The sequence below is a fragment of the Chondrus crispus genome, genomic scaffold (genome assembly GCF_000350225.1).
Source record: "Chondrus crispus Stackhouse genomic scaffold, scaffold_261, whole genome shotgun sequence".
Classification (NCBI taxonomy): Eukaryota; Rhodophyta; class Florideophyceae; order Gigartinales; family Gigartinaceae; genus Chondrus; species Chondrus crispus.
Window position 1 is genome coordinate 112353 of NW_005179137.1, and position 11978 is coordinate 124330.

The following is an 11978-nucleotide window of genomic DNA, read 5'->3' on the forward strand; positions in this document are numbered from 1 at the left end:
CTTTGTCGATGCATCCTTCAGGTTGCTCCATGTAGATTTCTTCGTGAAGGTCACCGTTGAGGAAGGCAGTCACCACGTCCATCTGATGCAGCTCAAGGTCAAAGTGCGCAACCAGTGCCAGCAGCAGACGGATAGTTGTGAACTTGATGACAGGGGCGAAAGTTTCAGTGTAATCGATGCCTTCTACTTGTTGAAAGCCTCGTGCCACAAGACGTCCCTTTGCAATTTCGACCAATTTTCCGGACTCGTCAGGAAGTTGCTTCACTCCGAAAACCCACCTGGACGTCAGGACGTTTGATGCTTGAGATCTTGGAACAAGTGTCCATGTTTTGTTTTTGTGTTGTGAAGCAAGTTCTTTGTCGATGCCCTTCTGCCAGAAGCGAGCTTTTGGAGAACCCATAGCTTGCTTGTACGAGTTTGGGATTTCCGTTATCACATGGGCGTGGCTAAGGAGTCCAGCAGTCACCAAAGCTGCTGCCCACCACGCCCCAGGCGTTTTGCGAATGCGAGTGGACCGACGGAGATTAGTTGGCGGATCAATCGTTTCTTCCTCAACTACGTGTTGCTCAACTGTTTCGGTAGTTTCGTCCTCCCCTGCAGTTGGGGAGGAGTTGGAGGATTCATCAGAGTCTTGTTGTTCATTCGGCGATGATGCTTCTGATGCCACTGCATCATTTTCTGCAACTTCCTCATCGATGTTCAAGTTGATTTTGTCATCATCAGTTGAAACCTCCTCGTTTCTATCCATCGGTTCACCAGATTTGCCTCCCGTGGACTCGTCAAAAGTAACATCTCTGGATACGATCACTTTGTGTAAATCACCATCCCACAACTTGTAAGCTTTCGTATTTTCAGCATACCCTAGAAACATTGCCTCCTTTGCACGGGCGTCAAGTTTCTGGATGTTGTGTTTTGGTAATGTATACCAACACTTTGAACCGAAAACACGCAAATGACCAACATTTGGCACAGATTTCATCCATAAGTGGTAGGGGGTCATCTTGGGGGGAATGGCACCTGACGTGACTCGATTTCGAACGTACACTGCATTGGCAAGTGCTTCTGCCCAGAACCCCTTTGTAACTTTCTTGTGCGCTAGCATAGAGCGCACCAAGTTTACCAAAGTTCTGTTCAGTCGTTCGGCGACGCCATTTTGCTCCGGTGTGTACGCGGTCGTCATTTGATGCTGAGTACCATTTGCAATCAGAAAAGACTTAAACTCCGTGGACAGATACTCACCACCTCGATCGGTGCGAAGCACTTTGATCTTGCGACCAGTGTGAGTCTGAGCAAGTTGTGCAAACATTTTGTATCGTTCAAATGCTTCTGATTTATGGTGCATAGGGTACACTACTGACCAGTTTGAGTGATCATCTATGAAGGTAATGAAGTACTTGGCACCACCAATGGACTGCACCTCTAAGGGGCCACAAACATCAGAGTGAACTAAGTCTAGACAGAAGTATGCTCGCCTCGAGGACCGCTCTTTTGGGATCACAGATCGAGTGGCTTTGCCGTAGACGCACGCAGAACATTTTTCAGAGATGCAATCATTGTCAGTATTGTTGATTTTGTTAGCCTCATTACCAAGTAGTTTGACTCCACTTACCACATTGTCACGAATCATCGAAGCAATACCTTGAGAATGCACATGTGCAAAGCGCTCATGCCACGTTTGCAGGGTGGCAGCATGTGCAGATCCGATGTCACTGACGATGTCGAGAACGTAAAGTTCTCCAACCAATGTCGCAGTCGCCACTACAGTTGAGCCTCGTCTGATCATGCATTTTCCATTTTCGAACCCAACTTTTAGTCCAAGTTCAGTCATTCGACTGACAGAGAGCAGAGAGAACGCAAAGTCCGGAACGTGCAATACATCCGTCAACTTGCACGGTTCGATGCGGCCATTCACATTTAACTTCAAGTGAACGTCACCACGGCCGGCAACCTTTGCACTAGCCTTGGTTCCCATCTGAACAGAGGCGGATTCAAGTGGCTCGTACGTTGCAAACAAAGATCGGTCATATGTAATATGAGCTGTACAAGCTGAATCTACGAGCCACGAAGGCGACATCTCCAGATCGTTCGTGTGCGAAGCTTTCGACATCAGACATGTGAAGTCGACGCTGTTTACAACCATGTCGGGATCAGGTTTCTGTGTGACAAATGCAGATTGTTTCTGCTGAGACATACGCGGTTTATATCCGCTAGGAGGAGCCGGGCGACGCCCATTCAAATCCTTTCCCCAGCAGCGGGTTGCCGTATGGCCTGTATGACCGCAGTTCGTGCATTTGTAATCGTTTATGTCCCGATTGTTCGGGGCACGATTAACCAGAGCCGATGTCTGTGAGGAGCTAGACTTCATGTTTGCTCGTTGCTCTTCCTGCAGCAGACGACTTTTCACAAAGTCCAAACTGAATATCTTTTCTTCATTACCGAGAGCATCAAGTGCAACGATGAGAGCCTCGAAACGGGCAGGCAGACCGTTGAGCACTGCCATGGCCATCTCCTTACCATCGATGTTTACGCTCATTGACTTGAGGATGGCTGCCAGCTGCTTGACACGATTGATGTATGCAAGCACCTTTTCACCGGAAAGCATCTTCACAGTGTAGAACTCACGACGTGCAGCTAGTTTGTTCAGCAAAGTGTGCCTCTCAAACACGTTGACAATAGCTTCCCACATCTCATGAGCAGTATCAACATCACGTACATGCTCAAGATGCTCATCTGATAGGGAGAGACCAATCAGTGCTTTAGCTTTACTGTCACCTCTGATCCACTTCTTACGCTCTTCCGCGCGTTCCTCACTTGGAACTCTTCCCTCAACGATGTATTGGTCAACATCACGTAGAGCAAGCAGAAGTTGTATTTTCTGCTTCCACACGTAGAAGTTGGAGTCCGTCAGTTTGTCGATTCTGATGGATCCTCCTCCTCCTTGATCTTCCATTTTAGTGCAAATAAACTTCAAGTATTCGAAAATCCGTTCGGGGATCCCAAGCCGTTAACCGATAGTCAACACAATGGCAAGCCCACCCGTCTAAGAAGTTCGATATGATTCCTATGAAGTTGCACTAGGAGAAATTTGCGAACAGATATGTGAATTTATTTGGATGAAATCCCTAACTATTCTGTTCACAAACTACCTTTAAGTGTGCGGCACCGTTCTCGTGGCACTTCAGGTGCCCGTGAGACTCAAAGACACGATTGCAAGGGATACAACGCGGAGTCTCCTTAGCGTTGGCAACTTGAATGCGATGAGACCTAGACTGAATGTGGTCGTAAAAGGCCTTCGCACTATTGCCACTAACGCCGCACACTTTACAATACCGCTTATACCGCGGGCACACCTTACGATTCCTCTTGCGCTCACGCTTGAACTGCTTATCCGCGAGAACAGCCGCTTTCCGAGCAGAAAGTCGATGCGTAGTTCTCTTTATTGGTGCGGGAACAGAGCGCGGAATACGAGGAATCCTATATGATGCGCAACTCGAGGACGGACCCGGAAGCGCGAGCCGAGGTGAAGGTTGATCCTCAGGCTCAAGCACCTCAACGGATACGACCTCCGATGTCCGAACCGTTCGACCGGTGACCAGCTTCCCAGGCGCAGAGCGCACCGGTACTAATTCCAGATCTAACACAACCCCGTAAAAACAGGTATTCACAATAAGGAATATGAAGATAATCGTCAGTAACAGATTTTGGAATTATTGCTCTTAAGAACCACCAAAACGTGCAAAGACAATCACTTAGATGTGTAGGAAATGGAAAGAAACTCAAAACTTACTTTGCATGAGAGAACGAAGAAAAACCAAATGCGAGATTGACGACGACGGCGGTAGCGGGAGCGGAAACGAAGACGAAGACCAAAGACAGAGACAGCAGCAAGAACCACAGCAAGAACAAAAGCCAAACCAAGAACGAAGACAACGAAGACAGCGGGGGCGATGACCAAAACCAATTCACACAAGAGAGCAAGAACGACAGCAGCAGCGAAAACCAAAACCAAGAACGACGGCAAGAACGAGAGCGACAACGACAGCGAGAAGACCAGCGGAAAGAACGACGACAAACGGCAGCGAAAACGACAGCGACAACGACGGCAGAAACAACGGAACGAGAACGGCAGACTCATGCAGTGAAACAACAGCGAGGGACTGGGCCCATAACCTGATGTTAAAATCGAGGTCTGAAAAATCTGCCGCAAAAATTCGTTAACCACTAGGCCACAGGGGCTGGCTTCTTGGTGTTCCCTTGGGCGCACTCACTATTTCAACAAATTCAAGTCGCATTTAGATTTAAATGGTACGCAGCACCAACTCACAACGGCGTACACCCCTGAACAAAACGGTGTTGCTGAACGTTTAAATCGAACTTTGATTGATCTTGTCCGCTCACTGCTTTCTCATAAACAGGTCAGTAAGCGATTCCGGGCCGAGGCTCTTGCCACTTCAGTATATGTACGTAATCGAGTTACTTCACGTGCTTTGCCCGTTAATACAACTCCGCACCACATTTGGATGAATTCTACTCCAAATGTTGGCCATTTGCGAGTATTTGGGTCAAAGTGTTGGTATACATTACCAAAATTAGAGCTCCGTAAGCTGGACTTGCGAGCGCGTGAAGCGATGTTTCTTGGGTACTCGCAATGCAGTAAGGCATACAAACTTTGGGACGGAGAGTTGAATAAAATTGTTTGTCACGGGATGTCAAGTTTGATGAATCGACATGTGGTATGCATGACATTCCTGCACACGAAAGTGATTCAATCAACTCTGATGTTGACGTTGTACTGCTCGATGGCGACAATGGGAATACAGCTGATACCCCAAATACGGATGAGGTCGGTTCTGAAGAGGATGAAGTTTCGGAGGAGGTTCTTGAAAACGATGGTGCTCATTCTGTAAGTGAGAATGATGCAGATGAAGATGATGTACCAACTGCCGTCGAAAGTCCGAATGTCACTCCTCCAACTCCGACTCCAGCTGTGCGAAGATCGTCTCGAGTCAGCAGACCTCCCGGATCATGGTGGAGGAGCAACTTTGCAGCTGCTCTTCTTTCACATGCGCATGTCGCTATTGAAGGTCCCAAGACTTTCAACCAGGCAACCAACGGTCCTAGAGCTGCATTTTGGCAGACCGGCATTGACAAAGAACTTGCCTCGCAGACCAAGAATCGGACTTGGAGACTTGTTCCTCGATCTGAGGCGTCAAACATCTTGACATCTAGATGGGTTTTCAATGTCAAGCAACTGCCTGATGCAAATGGCAATATAGTTGAAAGTGCAAAAGCCAGACTTGTTGCTCGTGGATTCCAGCAAGTGCAAGTTCTTGACTATACTGAGACATATGCCCCTGTCATAAAGTTTACCACTATTCCTCTACTTCTTGCCTTAGTTGCTCATTACGACCTTGAACTTCATCAGATGGATGTCGTGACTGCGTTTTTGAACGGCGACTTGGATGAAGACATCTACATGGAGCAACCCGAAGGGTGCATTGACAAAAGCAAAAGTGACCACGTGTGTAAACTTTTGAAAGCACTTTACGGTCTTAAACAAGCACATCGTCAATGGCATGCCAAAGTGGATGATTTCTTAATTGGTGAATTGGGATTCGAGACTTCGCGTAGTGATCCTTGTCTCTACATTAAACGCATCAGTAACACTATCATGCTGATTGCACTTTATGTCGATGACTTGTTACTCGCTGGTAGTGATATCGATGCCATCAAATGGATGAAGGGGGAGCTTAATATACGGTTTGAGATGAAAGACCATAGTGAAGCAAAAGTCTGCATTGGTCTCGAAATTCAAAGGGATCGCAGCGCCAAGACTTTGAGTCTCACTCAAACTAAGTATGCATCAAAAGTGCTTGAGCGTTTTCGAATGTCATATTGAAAATGTGCGACCACATGCTGTTATCTGGAAAGTGCAAAATCGAGTGACACGTATACATGACTCGACGGTCCGGACCCTCACCCCATATCACCACATGACACGTGTAAAGTCTCAGATTTTGGGGTTCTGGGGACGAAAGTGGACTTTTGGAGGGTTATGCAAATTTGCATAAATGCCGAAAATTTGCATTTGGCCCGAACTGTTATAGGGCTACACAGGCAATACTGCAAATCTATTGCGTGTCGGTTCGAATGCTGCAATTCTGTTGGTCTGTTATTGTCCACTTATATGCAGTCATGCTGGTGATATATCTTGAATGAGCGGTATACGTTTTAATTACATCATTTTGGGGGTTTCAAGTTGTTCACCATGGTTGTAATGGGTAATTACGTGTGGCCTTGGCGCTGGACACTTGTGTGCGGTGTACACATGTACACATCGCCAGGTTGCTGCGTGTACGTACACTTGTACACGTCGCCTACATACGGTCCGGCGCGTGTCCGAGCACAGTACATGTGAATTAAAAGTACAACAAGTATTTCTCGCAAGAGACATGTACTTACGTGAGTATTCAGTGTACGCGTCACGCTGTATGCGACCCTTGCATCAGCATGCGCCGGTGTACTACACTCTCGTCAGCATGTGACGTTGTACTGTGCTCTCGTTATGGTGCGCCGTTGGATGCAAGTTGATGACAGTACTCGTGTGATTCACATCGGATATCACGTGAGATGTGTAGAAAGTCTGGATGCACATTGTTGCTATCCGTGATAGTTGTCTGGCAGTGTGTACCGAAATTAGTAAGGTACGAAACAAGGGCATGTATGGGGACTGAGATAAGACAGGACTTTGCGCTGTTGGAAATAGAGAGATGCCAAGTTGTTCATTGTGCAAGAATATATTCTGTCATGTCTGGATGCAGATTAGTAAGGTGTGAAACGATTGCATGCATAGGGCCATGGTTTACAGTCACTCGAAATGTGTAGAAACTGTTGTGCACTGATAGTCAATAGTCAATTCGTAAGGTGGAAATAGAACAGTGTGGACGGGCCAGAAGAGGACCGCGCTTGGTCGTGCATATGGTGAGTACGGTTTACCAGGTGCCAAAGTAATGGGATAGTGTAACACTCAAAGTGTATAAGTATCGCCGAAAGACGGCTCCAAGTAAACCTCGGTACCAACTCCTTCACTCACACACATCAACCTGCCCTCCTTCTTTCCCTTGCCCCTCCGAACCTACCATTACGTTATGGGCCCAGATTTACGCTACCATTCGTGAGTTCGATTCTCACCGGGTGCACTTGGGCGGCGCAATGTTTGTTTGTTTGTTTGTGTCACACTTGGGAACGTACCTGCCTGTGTGTTGTGCAGTGACCCGCGCCGTGTGTTTGGCGTCCCTTGGTCGAGGGGGAGTGTTGAAATAGTGAGTGCGCCCAAGGGAACACCAAGAAGCCAGCGCCTGTGGCCTAGTGGTTAACGAATTTTTGCGGCAGATTTTTCAGACCTCGATTTTAACATCATGTCAACGTGTAACCGCTCTCTGACTCCAATGGAACAAGGTCACACAACCACGATTTCAACCGAAAACGACTCCGAAACAAATGTACCGTATCGTGAGGCAGTGGGATCCCTGATGTACTTGATGGTTGGCACTCGTCCAGACTTGGCATATGCGATTGGAAAGCTTTCTCAACATTCTGCCAACCCATGTGAGTCACACTGGGCAGGTGTGAAACGGGTAATGCGATACGTGCAAGGGACTCGAAACTTAGGAATCGTGTTTGACAATAAATCTAAATCGCCGGAGTTGTTCGGCTTCAGTGATGCTGACTGGGCCGGTTGTTCAGACTCTCGCAAGTCGACCAGCGGATATGTTTTCAAGTTCTGCGGTGGAGCGATCAGTTGGAGTTCCCGGAAACAGACTGTGGTTGCAACTTCGACGTGTGAAGCTGAGTACATTGCACTATGTGAAGCGTGTAAGGAGGCGACTTGGTTGCGTCAAGTGGTTGCTGATGTTCTTGGACTTGATTCCGATCCCACGATTGTGATGGGGTGTGACAATGCAGGGACTATTTCGTATGCACAGAATGAATCGGTCAACCGTCGTAACAAACATGTTGATGTGAAATACCACTATGTACGAGATGCAATTAAGAGAAACGTCATTTCTTTGTCACATTGCCGGACCACTTCCATGCCTGCAGATATCCTGACGAAAGCACTTGGGCGAGTTCTGTTCCAGAAGTTTGTAGAACTTCTAGGGCTTGCAGTAGCTACTTCTGGTAAAAGCATGTGATCGAGGGGGAGTGTTGTAATTCTACGACCACATGCTGATATGCATGACACACGACGACAGGTATGACACGTGTAAAATGAAAACACTCCGCGTGACGAGCTGAGCAAGGTTGATTTTCAACGTGTACACGTGTGCTTTCTGTACACGGTTGTACTCTACAGTACTTCAGGAGCACGTTTGGTTTTCAACGTGTACACGTGTGAAATATATAGAAAGGTCAGCGGGGCAGAGGGAAGAAGGATGGTTGAAGGTTGCTGGTGGTTGACGGGAAAAGAAGTTGATGCCTTTTTACTCTTGGTCGCCAACTATTGGCGCTACTTATACTCTTCGAACTACATACAATACGAGCCATTAGGGCTGGTCACGTGACTCTCCTTCTTGCACTCGTTGATAATCAAGTGACTCTCCCTGTTGCACTCTCGGTTGATAATCAAGTGACTCTCCTACTTCCACTCTCGGTTGATAATCAAATGACTCTCCTTCTTGCACTCTCGGTTGATAATCAAGTGACTCTCCTACTTCCACTCTCGGTTGATAATCAAATGACTCTCCTTGCACTCTCTCTTGCTAATAATTTGGGACCGTTTGAGAGTCAATAATATCTGAATGTACTGTACTGTAGATTACAGATTTTACACTACGATTAATAACCACTGTGGCACATACGTCATACGTGTCACACACGTGTCAAATCGAGAAAAATGAAACATGTTCAGAATGTACTGTAGAGTGCCACGGGGTACATAACTTACACGTGTCAACACCAAAATTGAAACATGCTCGGAAATAATAGGAAAGTGCAACCGTGTACAAATATGACACGTGTCCACCTTGAAGACCAAACATCCTGAGAATGCTCTTGCAAGCATTTTAGGTTTCGTCGACGTACACGTGTAATATCTGTCAGGCTTGGAGCTTAGCATATGGTCGAAGATTTCCAACACTCCCCCTCGATCACATGCTTTTACTGGACACTGCAAGCCCCAGAAGTTCTACAAACTTCTGGAATAGAATTCGCCCAAGTGCTTTGGTTAAGATATCTGCAGGCATCGAAGTGGTCGGACAATGCGACAAATACACAATGTTTCTCTTAATAGCATCTCGTACGTAGTGGTATTTTACATCAACATGTTTGTTGCGACGGTTGATCGATTCATTCTGTGCAAACGAAATCGTCCCTGCATTGTCACACCCCATCATGATCGTGGGATCAGAATCAAGTCCGAGGACATCAGCAACAACTTGACGCAACCAGGTCGCCTCCTTACACGCTTCACATAGTGCAATGTACTCAGCTTCACACGTCGAAGTCGTACTCCACAGCCTCAACGTGAACTCCAACTGATAGCTCCACCACAGAACTTGAAAACATATCCGCTGGTCGACTTGCGAGAGTCTGAACAACCGGCCCAGTCAGCATCACTGAAACCGAGCAACTCCGGCGATTTGGATTTATTGTCAAACACGATTCCTAAGTTTCGAGTCCCTTGCACGTATCGCATTACTCGTTTTACACCTGCCCAGTGTGACTCACATGGGTTGGCAGAATGTTGGGAAAGCTTTCCAATGGCGTATGCCAAGTCTGGACGAGTGCCAACCATCAAGTACATAAGGCAACCGACTGCCTCACGATACGGTGCCTTTGTTTCGGAGTCGTTTTCGATAGAATTCGTGGTTTTGCGACCTTGTTCCATTGGAGTCAGAGAAGGGTTACAAGTCGACATTTTAAAACGGTCAAGCACATTTAATGCATACTTAGTTTGAGTGAGACTCAATGTCTTGATAGTGCGATCTCTTTGAATCTCAAGACCAATGCAGACTTTTGCCTCACTAAGGTCTTTCATCTCAAACCGTTTGTTAAGCTCCCCCTTCATCCATTTGATGGCATGGATATCACTACCAGCGAGTAACAAGTCATCGACATAAAGTGCAATTAGCATGATAGTGTTACCAATGCGTTTAATGTAGAGGCACGGATCACTACGTGAAGTCTCAAATCCCAATTCACCGAGTAAGAAATCATCCACTTTGGTATGCCATTGACGAGGTGCTTGTTTAAGACCGTAAAGTGCTTTCAAAAGTTTACACACATGATCACTTTTGCTTTTGTCAACGCAGCCTTCGGGTTGCTCCATGTAGATGTCTTCATCCAAGTCGCCGTTCAAAAACGCAGTCACGACATCCATCTGATGAAGTTCAAGGTCGTAATGAGCAACTAAGGCAAGAAGTAGAGGAATAGTGGTAAACTTTATGACAGGGGCATATGTCTCAGTATAGTCAAGACCCTGCACTTGCTGGAATCCACGGGCAACAAGTCTGACTTTTGCACTTTCAACTATATTGCCATTTGCATCAGGCAGCTGCTTGACATTGAAAACCCATCGAGATGTCAAGATGTTTGACGCCTCAGATCGAGGAACAAGTTTCCAGGTCCGATTCTTAGTCTGTGATGCAAGTTCTTTGTCAATGCCGGTTTGCCAGAATGCAGCTCTAGGACCGTGGGTTGCTTGTTTGAAAGTCTTGGGACCTTCAATAGCGACATGCGCATGTGAAAGAAGAGCAGCTGCAAAGTTGCTCCTCCACCATGATCCGGGAGGTCTACTGATTCGAGACGATCTTCGTCCAGCTGGAGTCGGAGTTGGAGGGGTGACATTCGGAGTTTCGACGGGAGGTGATACATCATCTTCATCATTCTCACCTACAGAGTGAGTGTCCTCGTTTTCAATAACCTCCCCTGAAATTTCTTCCTCTTCCGACCCAACCTCATTAGCATTTGGGGTATCGGCTTCATTCTCATTGTCGCCACCGAGCAATACAACGCCAACGTCAGAGTTGATTGAATCTTTTTCATGTGCAGGAATGTCATGCATCCCACATGTCGATTCATCAAACTTGGCATCTCGTGAAACAACAACTTTACTCAACTCTCCGTCCCAAAGTTTGTATGCTTTACTGCATTGCGAATAACCGAGAAACATCGCTTCACGCGCTCGCAAGTCAAGCTTACGGAGCTCTAATTTCGGTAATGTATACCAACACTTTGACCCAAATACTCGCAAATGGCCAACATTTGGAGTTGACTTCATCCAAATGTGATGGGGAGTCGTGTTAACTGGCAAAGCCCGTGAAGTAACTCGATTGCGTACATATACTGCAGTGGCAAGAGCCTCTGCCCAGAATCGTTTACTGACCTGTTTATGAGAAAGCATGGAACGGACAAGATCAATCAAAGTTCGATTTAAACGTTCAGCAACACCGTTTTGTTCAGGTGTGTAGGCAGTGGTGAGCTGGTGCTGGGTACCATTTGAATCCAAATATGACTTGAATTCTGTCGACAAGTACTCTCCCCCTCGATCAGTGCGAAGCACCTTCACGTTGCGACCAGTGTGCGTTTGGGCAAACTGTTCATACAACTTGTATTTTGCAAAGGCCTCAGATTTATTTCGCATCGTGTACACAACAACCCAGTTCGAGTGATCATCTACAAATGTAATGAAGTATCTCGAACCACCAATGGATTGTACTTCGAGCGGACCGCAAACGTCAGAATGTACCAAGTCAAGACAGTTCTGTGCTCGAGACGATGATCGCTGTTTCGGGATTACTGATCGCGTTGCTTTGCCGAACACACACGCAGGACAAACGAGAGAGTGATTGTCAGACTTTCGATTCATTGCTCTGATCACATCGCTTTGACGAACATTGATGCCACTTACCACATTATTGTGAATCATTGATGCGATTCCTTGTACGTTAACATGGGCCATTCGTTCATGTAGCGTC

General features: G+C 46.7%; 1 protein-coding gene across 1 annotated transcript; it reads left to right on the forward strand.

Annotated features, from left to right (window-relative positions):
* The first annotated feature begins 7418 nt into the window (after positions 1–7418).
* Positions 7419–8195, forward strand: CHC_T00005007001 (hypothetical protein). The gene has a single exon (XM_005716314.1). It carries the CDS (start codon positions 7419–7421, stop codon positions 8193–8195), a length of 777 nt encoding a protein of 258 aa, XP_005716371.1.
* Positions 8196–11978: the final 3783 nt, after the last annotated feature.

Coding starts and splice junctions, on each gene's coding strand:
- CHC_T00005007001 (XM_005716314.1), top strand. CDS start 7,419: ATGTCAACGTGTAACCGCTCTCTGACTCCAATGGAACAAGGTCACACA.